Source organism: Rattus norvegicus, chromosome 4 (assembly GCF_036323735.1).
Source record: "Rattus norvegicus strain BN/NHsdMcwi chromosome 4, GRCr8, whole genome shotgun sequence".
Lineage (NCBI taxonomy): Eukaryota > Metazoa > Chordata > Mammalia > Rodentia > Muridae > Rattus > Rattus norvegicus.
The window spans coordinates 150,578,666-150,596,379 of NC_086022.1; the positions used below are offsets into that span (position 1 = coordinate 150,578,666).

The 17,714-nt window shown below is 44.3% G+C and overlaps 1 protein-coding gene across 12 annotated transcripts in view; it reads left to right on the top strand.

Moving 5' to 3' along the window:
- Ift122 (intraflagellar transport 122) overlaps positions 1-17,714 on the top strand; it is a 70,528-nt gene that overhangs the window by 1,141 nt on the left and 51,673 nt on the right. For all 12 annotated transcript variants that reach the window (XR_005503231.2, XR_010065648.1, XM_063286092.1 and 9 more), the window contains exons 2-4: positions 8,762-8,828; positions 10,424-10,508; positions 17,563-17,641. Coding sequence is in view for 10 of the 12 variants with exons in the window: in XM_063286092.1 (XP_063142162.1) it covers positions 8,762-8,828; positions 10,424-10,508; positions 17,563-17,641 (231 nt within the window). In the remaining 2 variants the exon portion in view is untranslated. The remainder of the gene's footprint in view (positions 1-8,761; positions 8,829-10,423; positions 10,509-17,562; positions 17,642-17,714) is intronic.

A 17,714-nucleotide genomic window follows, 5' to 3' on the forward strand; every position in this document is an offset into this window, starting at 1 on the left:
CCAGAAAGAGGGGGTCCAAGGTAAGGAGGAGGACCCTGCCTCAGAGGAACAAGTCAGAGAGGAGAGGTAGACACCTGATGCCCTCTGACCTCTGCAGAACATATGTACACACACATGTATATTCATGCACATTTTATACTGACACACATACACATATATTCACGCACATTTTATACTGATACACACACATACACATTACAGATAAGCAAATAAAAATAGTTTGAAAAAGGATGGAAAGAAAACTAGGCCCATCCTGTAATCCCTCCACACCTTCGGGGAAGCAGGAGGATCTGGAGTTCTCAGCTACATAATGAGTTCAAGGTCAACCTAGGCTCTGTGAGAACATGCCTCAAAAAAAAAAAAAAAAAAAAAAAAAGAAACTGGATTGGGAAAATACCTTATCAGGCACTTGCTGCCCAGTGATGAAACCTGGTAGAAGAAGAAAACCAATTCTATAAAGTTTTCCTCTGACCTTCATACCAGTTCCATGTCATGTGTACTCCCACATCGTGTATACACACACACACACACACACACACACACACACACACACAATGTTACACATAAATAGTTAAAAAAAGGAGTGGGGGGCAGGCTTGGTGGCAGAAGCAGAATCAGGCAGATCTCTGAGTGTGAGGCCAGCCTGGTCTATAAAGTAGTTCCAGCACAGCCAAGTCTACACAAACAAGCCCTGACTCCAAAAAAAAAAAAACAAAACAAACCAAAAAAAAAAAAAAACTCCAAACAACAAAAAGAAATATAGTAAAAAAAAAAATTAAAAAGAGAGAATGACAATAGAATGACTGCCATCTTAATTCAGTGTAATTTGATGTCCTCGTCCATTTTGTCATTAAAGTCCACCAGCCAGAAACACATTTCAGGAAATTCTGGCTTATAGAGTAAGACTCAGAGTCTCCTGGATGGTCTGCTGTGCTTCACACAACTCTGCCTGTCCTGAGGCGTTTCCTTTTGTAACACTGAGATCCTAAACATCCCTCGAGGCTGGCTTTTGGGGAACTTGCACAAATAACAGCTAATGCTGACATGATTCAGACACTAAGAACTTGTGTCCTTTACCTCATTGTCTCTTCAGAGCAGCTCTAGGGAAGTACTACAATCATCTCTACTTTACAGATGAGAAGACTGACACAGAGAGGGGAGATAGGTACACTTACCTGTGTGTGGTGAAGCTGGCTTGCAGGCTCAGGTGGTCCTATGGCAAAACCAGTTGTCTCGGGCTCTGATTTCAGTTAGATGAGTAATGCAGTAAGGCAGTCCTCACTTGCATATTAAATTGAAGAGATTTCTGTTACTCACAGGACGTTCTCCTGCATCCTACTTGAAACATTTCACCTTGTCAGCCGTTTTCATTTTAATAAATGACTTTGGAGGTTAGCAGTAGGGTGCTCAGCAGTCGAAGGTGCTTTCTGCCAAGCATAGTGAATTCGAGCCCTAGGGCTCACACGGTGAGAGGAGAGGACCAGGTTGTCCTCTGACCACCAAAAGTGCTCCATGGTACACATGCCCCAATAAATAGTTCAACGTTAAAAAAAAAAGTTTTCGATGTTACTTTTTTGAGACATGGTCTCATGTAGCCCAGCTGGCCTTGGGCTTCTGGTCCTCCTAGCTCAACCTGAGCAGTACTAAGGTAATAACATAGTTTTATTACTTTTGTCTTCACTCTAGTATAAGATTACCCACAACCAGGGGTGGTGGTCCATGAATGTCTTTAATCCCAGCACTCAAGAGGCAGAGTTGGATAACTAAGTTTAAGGCCAGCCTGGTCTACATAGTGAGTTCCAGCAGAGCCAGGACTACATAATGAGACAGCTAATCAATCAACCAACCAACCAACTAACTAACCAACCAACCAACCAACCAACCAACCAAACAAACAAACAAACAAACAAACAAACAAACAACTAGAGCACCCATGGCGCAAGCTAGCAGTAACTGGCAAGCAAGCACTGGTTTCCACGTCAGGGAGCAATAGGGAGTAACAAGGACTATAGCAAACTGGAAGGCTCCCACTCTGCAGGACAGGGGCAGCTGCTTCTCTGCTCCTGCCAATCATCATGGATAGAAATTTGGCCTGGTGTTTGCAGATCTTCCTATTTTTACCAGAAGCTAGGAATCTGCGTTTTAAGTGTGAAATGTCCTAATTTCTAAATGTTGGCACCTAATTAGAAAAAACAAAGTAAAACACCATGTGAGCCAAACAAAACATTTGCTGGTCAAATGCAGCCTGATCTGCTCTGTTCTCAACCCCTGGCACAGAATTTTGTTCACTCCGCTCTTGTGGTACTTAAGAGTCTGTTGGGTGTAAGAGTTATTTTTTTAATCTGTTAATCCCAGACACCTTGTAAAAGCAATGGCTGTGTTTTATTTCCAAAGGCTTCTGGAGCCTGTTAGTATTTAGTGAGTAGACGTGTATGTTCATGGAGGAATAGCCGAGGGAATGAATGGCCAGTGAGGACTGCTATCTGCTCTTAGGGATATTACAGATTTGAAGCAATCTATTAGGGTAGGAGGTGCAGAGACTCTGTAGGCTGGCAGCCTGAAGATGGCTATATATGCCAGCTGATGAAATGGAACAAAACAGAACAAAACTCACACCTAGATAGTAGAATCCAGCAATCCTAGAGGCCCTTGACTAACCCCCCACTTCCCCTAGGCTCCTGCTCTGTTCTTTTGCTTCTGGTCTGTTCTTCACCCAGCAGAATAACTCACTGAGGACCTGTTACTATGATTCTGCTGTTCTCTTCATAAACCAGAGTGACCCCTTTGATGTCTTGCAGGGTGGTCCCCTGGCCTTCTTGCCTCTAGGCTTGCTAACATTTAGATTATGTTTTGGAGCTTAGTCAAAGACTCCATTTTCCTACCCAAAGATCTGTCAATTTTTTCTTCTCCTCTTTCCTCCCCTCCCCTCTTTTGTTCTTTATTTGTCTGATGTGCATGTGTGTGTGTACAGATGAACTTGACTGTGATTGTGCATGTGCATGAGACAGCCAGAGGTTGGTATCTTCCTCTATTTCTGTCCACCATATTTTAATTTACTTTTTATGTTACATATATAGGTGTTCTGCTTGCATGTATGTCTGTGCACTACCTGAGTGCCTGGTACCAGCAGATGCCAAAAGAGGGCATCAGATCCCCTGAAACTGGAATTACAGACAGTTGGGAGCCACCATGTAGGATCTGGGAACCCATGTCCTCTATAAGCAGAGAGTATGCTGTGCTATCCTTCCAGATCCCAACCTTTAATTCACCATTTAAGCTAGCCTGGTTAGCCATCAAGCCCCTGGGACCTGCCTGTTTCCATATCTCAATCACTCTGGTTTAGAGGTATGGCGTGTTGTGCCTAGGCTTTACATGGAATACTGGGCATCTAAACTCAGGTCCTCACACTTGCTTGCAGAGCAAGCACTTTACCCATTGAGCTATCTCTGACCTCTAAATGCTTTCCCTCTTTATTTTTTCTTTCTGAACTTTTATCTTCCTTAAATATGCTGCTCTAGGTTCATCTCAACCACAATGACTTTGAGGCTAGCCCTTCTTATTCCAGGCAGGTTAGCTAGCATTGAGACAGGTTGTGACTAACTGAGGAGACTAAGGGTGTGGGTCAGTGGTAGAGAGCTTTCCCAGCATGTGTGAGGTCCAGCATTCTTAGCACCACATTAAAATTTAATGAAGTGATTTAATTTGTCTGAGATTGCAAATCCCTGCTACTCAGGAGGCTAAGATCTTCAGCCTAGGAGAAAGCTCGTCTCAGAAAAAGTAGCGGGAAGTCTTGGGCTTCAAGCATGGGGTTGTCAGGGGAGGAGACAGAGAGTAAGCAGAGTAGCATGTGTGGCTTGTAGTGGGTTTGAAGGGCACCTTGCAACTTCAGTATGCAGAGGACAGTTGGCAGGGCTCAGCTCTCATCCTTCAGCAGTGAAATCCGAGTATGCAGGTTGGACGGTTTATCTTTTTCATAAAAGAGGACCACTTGGGAGAGAGCCCGCCATGGTGGTACAGCCTGCCAGAGGACAGCAAGCCTCCAACCCTAGTGTATGCTGGCTGAAGCTAGATGGTCGTGTGGAGGGAGCATTTGCCCTGGGTGGGGTGGTAGAGTCCATGATAAAAGTCTGAGTCCGGGGTTGGGGGTTTAGCTCAGTGGTAGAGCGCTTGCCTAGCAAGTGCAAGGCCCTGGGTTCGGTCCCCAGCTCTGAAAAAAAGAAAAAAGAAAAAAAAAGTCTGAGTCCTTTCCAATTTGGGGATTCTGTGATGATGTGATATCATTAAACCCTGGGGGTGGAGTTTAAACATGAAAGTTTGGTAGGTTGCCAGTTATGATCAGTGTGTCAAGCCTCTGGTCTAACAAAATGTAAAACTTGGCTATTGTCTGTGGGTTGAAGACAAGTGTATTAAGGATGCATGTTATGAAACATAAATACAGAAGACTGTGTGCTTGAGAGTGAAACTGAACTGTTTAGATTCCAACTACAGCAGGAGTTAAACTGGAGCAAATCAGGCTGGAGAGATGGCTCAGCAGAGTGCTTGCTGCTCTTCCTTTCAGTGCCCCCAAGTTTGGTTCCCGGCACCTGTGTTGGACGACAAATAATCACAAATTAGATATGCCTGTTGTAATTTAAGAAAGTATATTTCAGGGCAACCAGAAAGTGAACTTTCACATCTGAGAAATGTTCAGGCTTAGCCCAAATAAAACAACAAACATGGAGATATCTGGCTTAGTAGGTAAAAGTGCTAGTCAGATGACCTGAGCTTGATCCCTGGCCAACACGATAACCCTAGAGAGAACCAGCTCCAGTTAGTTGTACTCTGATCACACATGCACCACAGCATTCGTTTGCCTCCTAAAATAAATAGATAAATGTAAAAGAAAAATGAGCTGAAGCCAAGAGTGGTGGCATATGTCTATAATCCCAGCACTTGAGTAGTAGAGACAGGAGGATCAGAAGTTCAAGGCCATCCTCAGCTGCATCAACTACATGGAGAATCTGGAACAGAACAGACCATTGTACACATGAGAGTGTAAAAGGCAACCACAAAAAATGCCAGGAGAGGGAGCTGGAGAGGTGGCCCAGTGGTTAAGAGCACTGACTGCTCTTCCAGTGGTCCTGAATTCAGTTCCCAGCAATCATATAATGGCTCACAACCATCTGTAATGGGACCTGATGCCCTCACATACATAAAAAAAAATTAATATTAAAATTTTTTAAAAAAATGCCAGGTGAAGTGGTTTACATCTGTAGTTCTAGCAATTGGGAGGAGTAGCATAAGTTGAAGGCCAGCCTAGGCTATAAAAGAGTCCTAGATCAGCCTGAGCCAGGGTAAGACCCTGCCCCAACAAACAAATACAAGTAGCACTAATTCAGCCACACTGAATTCTTGGAGAAGAGGTCTGAGAGTCATCATGACAGTCCAGATGTGTACAGGCAGGAAGGGAGCCATACCAAGGACTGGATGAAAGGTGTAAAGCCATTCCAAGCTAATGTCTCAGCGTGAAGATACACAGATGCCAGGTATTTTACACAAAGCTGGCCCAGGATCCCGGTGTTAGGAAGCAGCTCTCCACCTTGTTTTATAGTAAGGGCGAAGTTCAGATAGGTCAGCTTTCCTGGCCCCAGTTCCCCTGTACTTTTAGCCTACCGCTTGCTTTTTTGAATGTAACACATGTCAAGGAAGCCCAGGCCTGTTATCACAAAACAGTGAAGAAGGACAGTGCAGAACCTGGGCCAGGATTCGACACAGAATGCAGTGTGCTGAACTGGAAAGCCAGACAGCCTTACCTTTGCTCAGCCTTTGTTAGCCAGCTGTGTATCCTTTCATTTCCTCAGTGGGCCCACCCCGTCTGCTCCATTGTGCTGTGATATGTGTATACATGTGGGGCTAGCATACACTTTCCCTGTCACAGCTCTCAACTGTTCACAAGTGTGAAGAATCTTCTAGGAGTCTTCTCTGACTCTCCACATGACCCATACACAAAGACACAGGAAGTAAACAAATAATACTATAACTACAGAAAAGAGGATGGGGAGAGAGAGGTGGTGACCATAGGGCACTGGGTTTCAGTTAGAGTGAAGGAATGCATTTCAACAGCCTCATGAGGGCCACAGTTATATATCGTATATTTCAAAATGGCTAATGAATAGATTTTTTAATATCATTGCAGTAAACAATGTCTTTGAGGTAATAAGCATGTTAATTAGCTTTCTGCAATATATTTATATATTATATAAACATCATGTATATCTTATATAAACACCCTGTAAATATACACAGTTATTATTTTTCATTTACTTTCCAAATTCTCATGGAATGCCTTGAGCAAATGATAATACTTGGGTGGGGGATTTGGCTCAGTGGTAGAGCGCTTGCCTAGCAAGCGCAAGGTCCTGGGTTCAGTCCCCAGCTCTGAAAAAAAGAAAAAAAATGATAATACTTTGGGGATGGGAGGGTTGGTTCTGAGAGGGCAAGAAAGCCATTATGAATTACTTCATCAACCATGATATACCCCAATAGCAGTAATGAGGGCTACCAGGCCTGAGAGTTGACACATGGGCTTTAGGGCTAGGCCCTAGACCACCATCCTGGCTTCACCCCTTCTCTGGGGCAGTTTATTTTTATTTTCAGGAAGTTGTTTAACTTTGTAGTTTTCTCATCTGCAAGATAGGCTTGGAGTTGTGAGGTTGAGAGAATTTGTACAACTGAGCATTTAAATTATATCCTGGAGGCAGAACAAATGCTCTCAATAAATGTCAGCCATTGGAAAAGCATTCAGAAAAACATTTGATATAACTGGCAATAATCCAGGGGAGTAGAGGCAGTGCAGTAGGATGGTTAGGATCCCAGGCTTCAGAGGCCCTTTTACTTGCTGGGTGTGTGAGGCTCTTCCCAGCCTGTACCACATCGTTGTCTATAAAGCAGAGCCCACTTTGTCTTTTCATGACCATTGTAGAGTTGTTTCAGAAACCCCAAAGACACCAAACTGACAGATGTTCAAGTCCAGCTTAATGTCTGTATAGAGACTTGCAGAGAGCCTTGACCTGCCACTATGCTGTAAATCACCTCTGGATAGCATGGGAGTGCTGCAGAAATCACCTTTACACTCTGCTCTTACAGAATAATGATATGGGGAAGGTGCATGAGCTCACCACAGACATGATTTTTCCTTGAGGGTGTGCACGTGTATGCTTGTGTATGTGCATATATGTATGTGCACATACAAATATGAGTGTGTGTATAAACACCCACAGGGTCTCATTGTGTTGCTGTGGCTGGCCTGGAACTCATTATGTAGACCAGGTTGGCCTTGAACTCCTGGATCTGCCTTTGCCTCCTGAGTGCTGTAATTTTTTTAAAAATATTTAAAAATTTAAAAATATTTTGGATCTGGGCTGGGGAGAAGGCCCAGCAGTTAAGAGCACTGACTGCTCTTCTAGAGGTCCTGAGTTCAATTCCAGCAACCACATGGTGGCTCACAACCATTTGTAATGGAATCTGATACCCTCTTTTGGTATGTCTGAAAACAGCTACAATGTACTCATATACATAAAATAATTCTTTAAAAATAATTTTGATCAACAGTTATTTGAACTGATAGATGAAGAATCTACTGGACAGTGGGTTTACTTTAATCATCCTTGCCCCACAGGTTTATTGCAAAGATGAAATAAAATTGTGTTTGAAGAACTAAGGGCTATGATAGTATTGTCATTGAAAAGAGTGTGTTTTCAGACTACTGACAAGTCCAGGTAGTTTATTCCAGCCACATTTTCACAGTGGACACTCACTGTCTTTTCACTCTTCTCTTCAATAGTGACTCTTCTGGCTGGGTCATTTGAGAATCTCAGTTTTTGCTGGTTTGATAGCCCCACCACCACCATCTTGGACATAATCAGATGGTTCAGTCTAGTTTCTTTATTTACACTGCTTGCTGTCTCTACTTCTTTGCTTGATTTCTTTTCCTAAGAGCTGTACTTGCCACTGTTCTGCATGGCTCAGAGTGGCCCCTCATTTGGATACTGTGTTCTTCATGGAGCTTCTCCTCTTCCCCAGGTTAGAATATGGGTCTTCCTTGAACTGTGCAAAGCAGCACACAGTATTCCTCATTATTTCACCCACACTCAGAGATCCTTGATTATAAAACATTATTATTACATGCACATCTGTATGAAAGCAAGCAAACAAACAAAACACAGCCGTACTTCACTGACATGTAGAAGAACATTGGAAACTCAGATTGAAAGGTGAAAAGGATATTCCTTAAACTTGGTGCCATGGGAGTCCTTGGCCAAGGAGTCTGCTTTATAGTTTCCCACTCACGTGGGGATTCCTAGAGGCAGAGAGAGACTGCCAACCTCCCCACCCTTCCCCCCGTGTCTGTTGGTGCCTCACTCCTAACAGGTAATTGGTAAATATCTGTGTAGCTGTCCTGCCTCACACCCTAGCTGTTGTGTCCTGCCTTTCTATGACACGATTGGAAGAGCCTGTGCCTTCAGCTGTTGACCCTGTGAATCATTTCTGGCTTCTGCATGAGAGAAACCAGGACTGAGCTGACTGCTGAGCAGATCATGATTGAATGGGCTGCCAAGGTGTGGTGGTTGAGTGGAATTTGCAACCAGATGCAATTTTTAGCCATTATTTTCCCCCAGCACACACATAGTGTTTCATAATGGAAATAAAGTTTGCTTTCTTGGCCATTAGCAGACCTCATCATTTTGGTTCCTAATTGTCTTTTTGTCTTGTCTCCTGTTAGTATCTACGACCTTGCATTTAAACCTGATGGAACTCAACTGATTCTGGCTGCAGGAAACAGATTGCTGGTAGGATTTTGTCTGCATTTCCATTCTGAGTGCTTTTTTTCTCCCTCCCTCTTGCAAGTACTCTGAAATTTGACCCCCTTTTTTTGAGATAAAAAAGGCAAGGGCGGAAAAACCAGTCATTACTTTTTAATAAGGAAGGAAATGGTCTATTTAAAACAGGTAAGTAAACTGTCTATCAGATAGGAACCCATGAACAATGCCTCCTTTGGAGTCATTTGTCTTTCTCCTTTGAGACACTCATGAAATGGTTGCAGACAATTAATCAAAATGCCTTTGAAACTGAGTGGGTGTCAGTTCGTATTTTGTTGGACCAAAGTGAATTAACAAGGCTAAAGGCTATCCTTCCCTGAGAAGCCAGGAAGCTTGACCTCCACTTCTGGGCTCCACTGCCCCTAAACAATTCCATATGAATGCTGTCCTATTGTTTATAGTTCCAAAAGCCACAGGCGTCCTCTGGAACCTATCCTAGTACATAAGAGTAATCTTCAGAGACACCTTTCTGTTTGACCCAAAACCTCTGTGATAGCTCTTCCTCCCCTAAGACCCTGTCCTCCTCTCTGCTGTGTCCAGATACACAGGCTGACTGATGTCCAAGTTCTGTGTCCTAACTGCATAGACTTAGAATTGTGGTTGGGTTGTTCTGCAGACTTCTTTCCAGGGTAAACAACATAGACCCTTTCACTCCCTTCCTGGTTTCCTTCTCCAGTGTTATGCCTGTGTGGGAGAGCTCTGTCCTCATTTCCCAGATGCTGTGTTTTTTACATCTCCACATATTTGGCCATGTTGCACAACTATAAACTATTCTAAATGCACATTGCAGCTGGGTTTTATAACACTCCCTCCCACTTGCAAACCCCACGTTTGTTAGATCTGTGACTTTCAGGCCGTGGTAGCAAGTATGATGCATCTGTGTGTGCTGACACTAGTGGCAGTGTTGTCCCTGACAGTTAGCCATGTTATCCACCAGCTCTTTGTAGGTGCTGGCTTTGTTGACAAGGGCCTGCCTTGATGGATCATTCATCTAAGCCCATGTAAGAATGAGTGAAATGTACCAGGGCGTGGTTGCGCAGGCTCATAATCTCAGCTACTTGAGAGGCAGAGGCAGGATGGTCAAAGGCTCAAGGCCAGTCTGGGCTGCAGAAAGAGTTCAGAGCCAGACTGTGCATCTTAATCAAACACTGTTCCAAACTAAAAACTAAGAGAGAAGGCTGGGAATATAGCTCAGAAGCTAAGGGCTTGTCAGGCATTGTTTAGTGCCTCAGATTTAGTTCCCAGTCCTGGGTGGGGAGGCAAGGAGGTGGGGAGAATGGGTGAAGCTTACAGAACTTCCCCTGGAGTGAAAATCAGTATAGTTGCTGTTTCTCCAGGGTTGATGGTATGCTCCTGGCCACACAGACATAAGCTGGACCTCCACTTCCTGCTTGCCCTGCATTAAGATGTAGTCATTCTTGTTATGCGGTGCTGTCTCTACTTGATGCTAATTTAGCAAATCAGCAACTGTTGTGTTATAAAAACAAAAATAGCAGTAGCACCCTGCAGGAATTCTGAATAATGGATGTCACACAGATAATCGATATTTTTACTCCTTTTGACAGGTTTATGACACCTCTGATGGCACCTTACTTCAGCCCCTGAAGGGACACAAAGACACTGTGTACTGTGTGGCGTATGCAAAGGATGGTAAGAGGCTGCTCTGGGTTCTGGTCTCTGATGGCCTTGTAGCTGCTCAGCTTTCTACTTAAGAACTCTGTGGGGGTTGGGGATTTAGCTCAGTGGTAAAGCGCTTGCCTAGCAAATGCAAGGCCCTGGGTTCGGTCCCCAGCTCCAGAAAAAAAGAAAAAGAAAAAAAAAAAAAAGAACTCTGTGAATATCTTTAAAATATAACCTGCATGTTCAGAGGATATTGAATAGCATAGACTTTAGCTATTCACTGAAACAAGTTTGTTTGTTTCTTGTGGTGCTGGGGACTAAGCCCAGGGCCTTGGGCACACCAGATAAATGCGCTGCCACTGAGTTACAACTCTAGTCCTTAGGTATCTGTGTGTCAGGCACTATCTTTAGTGCTTGGTTATTTCAGAGAACAAAATAGGAGAAGGGCCTGTTGGGAAGCTGGAGAGGAAGGAGGGAGGATGAGCACAGTCAATGAGATAACCAGGCGCTGGGCTGATAGGCAGTAAGACAGACAGAATATGAGAATTGGGAATGCATTATCCAATCTGATGATGAGGTGGGCCCATTCGTATAGGGCAGCTGAACAAAGACTTGCTGGCCTGAGATGGAGAGGTTTTGGCATCAGACATTTGGGAGAAGAGAGCTTCTCAAAGACGGAGTAACCATTGTAGAAGCCCTTGGGTGGGAATGCACCTCTTGGGAGCTAGGGCAGAGAGAGTTGAGGAGAAGTGGGAGAGGGGATAGAAAGAACAGGTCTGGGGTGACCAGATGGTGTCAACATCATTAGAACACTGGTTCTGATCCTCAGTGAAAAGAGTGCACTGTTGGTGGTCTGAGCAGAGCAGGGGGCCAATCTGGTTTCTATGTTCTATTTGCCTTGGAAACAGCTTATCAAAGATGAGGGGGTTCAGGAAAGCTGAGTGACAAGTATCTTTTATGACGGGGTGACAGTGGCCATAGAAGTGGCAAGAAGTGATGAGGTTCTGGATATGCTTTGAGTATGGAGCAGATTGGGTTTCCTGGCAGGTTGGATGTGGGTGTGAACATTGCAGGCAGCCCCACAGCTTTTGACCTGAATGACTGAGTGATGGAGTTACCCTCCACTGATGTGGCAGGTATTGCCAGTGGGGCAATTGCAGTGGAAGATCCAAAGTTCAGGTGTGCACATTTCCACTGTGGAAGGCTGACGTAGGAAAGAAAGCAGAAGATTACTGGAATGCATTGAGTGGCAAGGGTGTGGGACCTAGGACACAGGTAGTGCTTTGCTTCAGAAAGGAGCAGTGGCAGGGGGAGGGAGGGCTGGCTATGAGAGTAGGTATCTAAAGGGTCTTCTTACTGGTTCTTCCATGGTTTTAGTGTAACAAGAAACCACCGGAACTGAGAGTGAGGACTGGAAAGGAAGTGCTTGAGAGTTGAAGAGAAAGAAACAAAAAAATGGCAGCCTCAGAGAGTGGGAAAAATGAATGGATTCGGGGGGTTCAGTGAGACCTCCAGGGAGGGTTGGGGATTTAGCTCAGTGGTAGAGCGCTTGCCTAGGAAGCGCAAGGCCCTGGGTTTGGTCCCCAGCTCCGAAAAAAAAAAAGAACCAAAAAAAAAAAAAAAAAAAAAAGATAGGTAAACCTCCAGGGAGCAGAGGATGAACTTGAAGCTGGTGGTTAGGAATTAGAGGTGACATCTTTTTTTTTTTTTTTTTTAAGATTTATTTATTATATACGAGTACACTGTAGCCGTCTTCAGACACACCAGAAGAGGGCATCAGATCTCATTACAGATGGTTGCGAGCCACCATGTGGTTGCTGGGATTTGAACTCAGGACCTCTGGAAGAGTAGTCAGTACTCTTTTTTTTTTTTTTTTTTTGGTTCTTTTTTTCGGAGCTGGGGACCGAACCCAGGGCCTTGCGCTTCCTAGGCAAGTGCTCTACCACTGAGCTAAATCCCCAACCCCAACAGTCAGCACTCTTAACCACTGAGCCATCTCTCTAGCCAAGGTGACATCATTTTATGTGGTTTGTTTTCTTCAGCCACTCTGAGCTGCATGGTAGGAGGAGGAGATGTGGGTTTAGTCCGGGGAGCAGTTTTACAGGCAAGGTAAAGAGCGCTGAGCAGAGAGGATGCATAGTCACAAGCAGTGACCTTGAAATGAGTGGAGATGGGCTGTAAGGGAAGAGGCGTGGTGGACAGGAGGTGAGGTCTTACGGACTTGAGGGATTACTGTACTGGAGGACCTGGAAGCCTAGGGGAGGCTAGCAGCTCACAAGCCTAGGGAAGCCTAGCAGCTCAGAGAACTGCTGTGTGAAACTGAGATGGAGACTTAACTTCATGTGGACTGGGGACATAGCTGAGTGGTAGAACACTTGCCTAGCATTCTCTTGCTCAAGGCCCTGAGTTCCTTCAACAGCACTGTGAAGATTGAAGCAAAGTGAAGAAAAACAGATGGTAGATAGGTAGGTAGGTATATTAAAAGACAGATAGAAGGACAGAATGCTATGCTGTGGAAGTTTTAATCTTGGCCCAACCCAAAAGCTGTCTTTCTTTTGTTAATTTATTAGAACGGGCAGATGGCTCACCAAGGTAAGGTATGTGCAGTGAGCCTGATTTGAATATGATCTCTGGTCACAACATGGTCTAAAGAGAGAAACCTACTCTTGCAAGTTGTCCTTTAACCTTCAAATGTATATTGTGGCATGCATGAGTCCACACATACACATATTCACACACAAAATAAAATATCTAGGTTAATATTATCTAAACTAGACATTAAAATATCTAAACTAATGCATTATTACTGTGCGTGCACGCACATAAGGGCTTGTTTTCATGGCACATATGTGAAGTTAGAGGAAAACTTTATGGAGACTGTTCTCTCTGCCCACCTTTCCTTGGATTCTGGGGACTGAGCTCAGGTTATGAAACTCATGTGGCAAGTGCCTTTACCTACTGAGCCAAACTCTGGCCCGAGTCCTGACTTTGGGCTGAGTATTGTCTCTGCTACTTCCTCGGTCGATATGTGGCTGGAGATGAGGCTCTGACTGCAGTTAGAGCCCCTGTACCAAGGGTACAAAGCGTAGATGAGCCTCAGACCCAGGTTTGTAATTGCTTTGGATGGAGGACTTCTCTAAGAATTAGATAAAAGCTGCAAGCTGCTCGGCAGGGAAATGCACATTCTTCATGTATATGCAGCGTCTTCAGCTCTGGCCTGACAGCCTCGTATTTCACTTTGGGAGAACACTTAATGGGTAAGTCCAGGGACAAGTTAGTGAGACGGCACACATTTCTTTCTTTGTGGTCAGGTGTCTGTGCTATGACAGTTTGAGTTCAAGTAGAGAGTAATGGTCCAAGGAGACCAGTGGCAGGCTGCCTGGGTAGCTGAATTATTTGTATATGGGTGCAGAGGTTGCTGGGTATCCTGAGTGTGAGAGAAGCCCTGTGGCCTGTAGGCCTGTAAGCAGTGGCATTTGTCAGCATTCTGTAGAACTCTGTCACACATGTTATTTCATGTGACTCTTCTTGTAGCCCTCTGAAACTTGCAGCAAGGCACTTTTACTTCCTCTGGCAGAGGGGCACACAGGCCTGGAGCAATTACAGAGCCTAAGTGATGTCCTCTGACTACTGTGCCTGGGTCTTCCTGGTGTGTCATGCTTTTTGCAACACATAATGATTACGTAGTCTTAGTTCCTCCAAATTTGTCTACACCCTTAGATCTGAAAATTGAGACATACAGATTGTGGTTTGACTCTTTAAGCCTGCTTGGTTCTGACTTCCGAAGTTTCCTAAGTAATTAATGAGCTACCATAGTTAAAGGTGTGAAAGATAGAGTCCCCTTGTTCAAAAACAGCATAAACCAGTATTAAGAGAGCAACAGTAGCTATGTTTTTAGCACAATTCTATTCCAGGCATTGTTCTGAACATTTTACATGTGTGTGTGCATGTGTGCACATGCATGCTCTTTCTTCCCATCAACTATGAAGTAAATCCTATCAATGTCCATTTTCACACTTGGAAATGAAACCCTGGAGGTGTCCAGGAGCTAGTTCCGGTCGCACAGCTGCTCAGTGACATCACTAGGGATTCTGATGCAGAGACTCTGGGCCTGGAGCCTGTACTTGTCATCCTTGATGCTCTCTAGGTCAGGAAACAGGGAGGGTACACCTGAGAGTAGAGTCTCTCTTTGATTAACATTTGCTGCAGTGCCATGTTGCTCACCTACAACCTCTGTTCCGTTTGAGCTACTACAAAAGGTTCTTTGCATATGTTGTCTCTGCATAGCCTCTGAGTGAGGACTTCTGCTCCCTCTCTGTTTCAAATGGGAACACTGAGGCTCTAGGAGCAGTGGCTTCTGAAGACCACCTTCCCATTGTCCTAAGATTAAAATCTAAAAATCAACAGGTTGGGCTAGCGAGATGGCTCAGCAGGCCATTACACTTGACTTTGCCACCAAGCCTGACAAGCTGAGTTTGATCAGTGGAACCCACATGGTGGAAGGAGAGAACTCCCAAAAGTGGTCCCAGCATGCACCATGGCTCTTTGTGCCTCTTGCATACATATATTCACACATTAATAAAAATCTAACAAAACTCTGCAGCTGGGTGTGCAAATCCTGTCCTATGCTTGCTTTGTGGAGGCTCCTGGGGTTTGCTACAAAGTACCCCACTCTTGCACCTGCTTTAAGTTGGTATCTATGGAGTGAATAAGGAATTACTTGGTTAATGTTGCCTCTTTAGCCTGTTCTTTCTTAAACCCCAAGCAGTGTGGAGATGTAAGCTCATCTCCACTCTTCCCTTCAGGCCTGCCTCTCGTCCCACTGCTTGGGGTAAAGGTGCCATCTGCACTATGGCCCCAAAGGTGCTAGAGGCCTTCTCTCATCTGCTGCATCCTTTGCCACCTGCTCCAAGCTGTGACTCTCATGGCTTCCCAGCCATGCCAGCCTTTGCTGCCTTAGGGCCTTTGTATCTTTCATCTGTGTACACATCTTGCTCTTCCTTTGAACTTGGGTCAGCTCTGCTTATCCTTTAGATCTGCCCTGAAGGATCTCATCTGCATCCAGTCTAGAGGGCAGTGGTTCTCAACCTTCCTAATGTTGCACCCCATCAGTACAGTTTCTCATGTTGGGGTGACCCCCTACCCCCAACCATAAAATTATTTTCATTCTACTTCATAACTGTAATGTTGAATTGTTATGAATTGTAATATAAATATCTGTGCTTTTTGATAGTCTTAGGTGACCTCTGTGAAAGTGTCATTTGACCCCCAAAGTGGTCTCAACCCACCAGTTGAGAACCACTGCTCTAGGAGATGCTGACCTAAGAGCACAGTTTCAGTCAGACAAGATGGGTAGGTTTTTGAGATCTGTTGCACAGAGTGGTAATCACAGTTGACAATAATATATATTCAAAACTGCTAAAAGAACAAACTTTAATGTTCTCAACGTTAAAAATGTAAGTATCTAAGGTGATAAATATGTTAATTTGACTAAATATATTAAAACCCTGTACTATACATGAATATATACAACTTTGTGAGCTGAGGAGATGGCTCAGTTGGTTAAGTGCCTGCTGCGAAAGCGTGAAGACCTGAGTTTGTATCTCTAGCACAGTGGTGTGTGTGCCTGCTGGCCCAGCATTAGGGAGGTGGAGACAGGACGAGCTCTCTGGACAGTTAACTTAGCGAAGTCTGAGCTCCAGGGTTAGTGCAGTAGAGGAGAGCAGTAGAGGAAGGTACCTGACATCAGCCTTACCCCACACTCTTATGAATACGCATGTATGTGTACTCACATACACCACACAAACACATGCGTAGACAAATAGTATATATTTGTATATATATACAATATATACAATACATATACAATATATACAATAGTATACAGTTGTATAACTGCAAATTTAAAAAAAATTAGGAGGCTGGAGAAGTGCCACAGCAGTCAAAAGCACCAAGTGTTCTTTTTTTTTTTTTTTTTTTTTTTTTTGTTTTTGGTTCTTTTTTTTTTTTCGGAGCTGGGGACCGAACTCAGGGCCTTGCGCTTCCTAGGCAAGCGCTCTACCACTGAGCTAAATCCCCAACCCCCACCAAGTGTTCTTCTAGAGGACCCAGGTTCAATTCCCAGCACCTACATGGTGGCTTACAACCACCTACAACTGTAGTTTCAGGGATCTGTTGTCATCCTCTGGCCTATTCAGGCACCAGGCATGTGCATGGTACACAGACATGTAAGCAAATACCCACAAAATAAAAATAAGTAAAATCTTTAAAAAAGCAAAAATTTGGGGTTGGGGATTTAGCTCAGTGGTAGAGCGCTTGCCTAGCAAGCACAAGGCCCTGGGTTCAGTCCCCAGCTCTGAAAAAAAGAAAAGAAAAAAAAAAAAGTAAAAAAAAGTAAAAATTTTAATGTTAGCTCCCCCAGTTACTCTCTTTTGTAGGACTCACTCCCCACCCCCCATATTGTATCTGTGTTGGATAAGCTTAATGTCTGCTTCTTGGACTAGACACCATGGAACTGAAGCTTAAATATCTGAATCGCTGCTCAGCCCTTACTGCAGAGCATGGCACACAGATGTAGCTGACCCTCAGTGTGTCTGGGCATACTTAGTGTCAGGAAGAGCAGGTGGAACCCCAAAGTCCAAACTGCAGTCCATCCCCGTTGCCAGTGTTGCTGAGAAGCGGTGGAAGAGCTGGGGTACAGTTTCTTTGTGGGGTATGTAAGCCCTAGGTTCCGTCCTACACCACATACAAACCGTGCTACAGAATAAAGGGATACTTACTCCCCTTTAAAAATATTTTCCAGACAGGGTCTCTTGTAGTCCAGCTGGCCTCTAACTCATTCTATAGCCAAGGATGACTCTGAACCTCTGATCTTCTTGCCATGATGGGTGATGGGAATACACCCCTACTCTGTGCAGTGCTGGATTTGAACCTGGGCCTCATACATACTAAACAGCTACTCTTGTCAACTGAACTACATTACTAGCTGAGTATGTGCCTTGAAGAATTAGTTTTCTTGGACATTCTATCTGGAAAATTATGGTTTAAAATACACGTGAGGATTTTCTTTTCAAAAACCCTTTAGGCAAGCGCTTTGCTTCTGGATCTGCTGACAAGAGCATCATTATCTGGACCTCAAAACTGGAAGGCATTCTGAAGTACACGTGAGTGACTCATGGTGACAGCTGTCTTGTTTGCCTGAGACAGGGTCTTCCTCTATAAGGCAGGCCTCAAGCT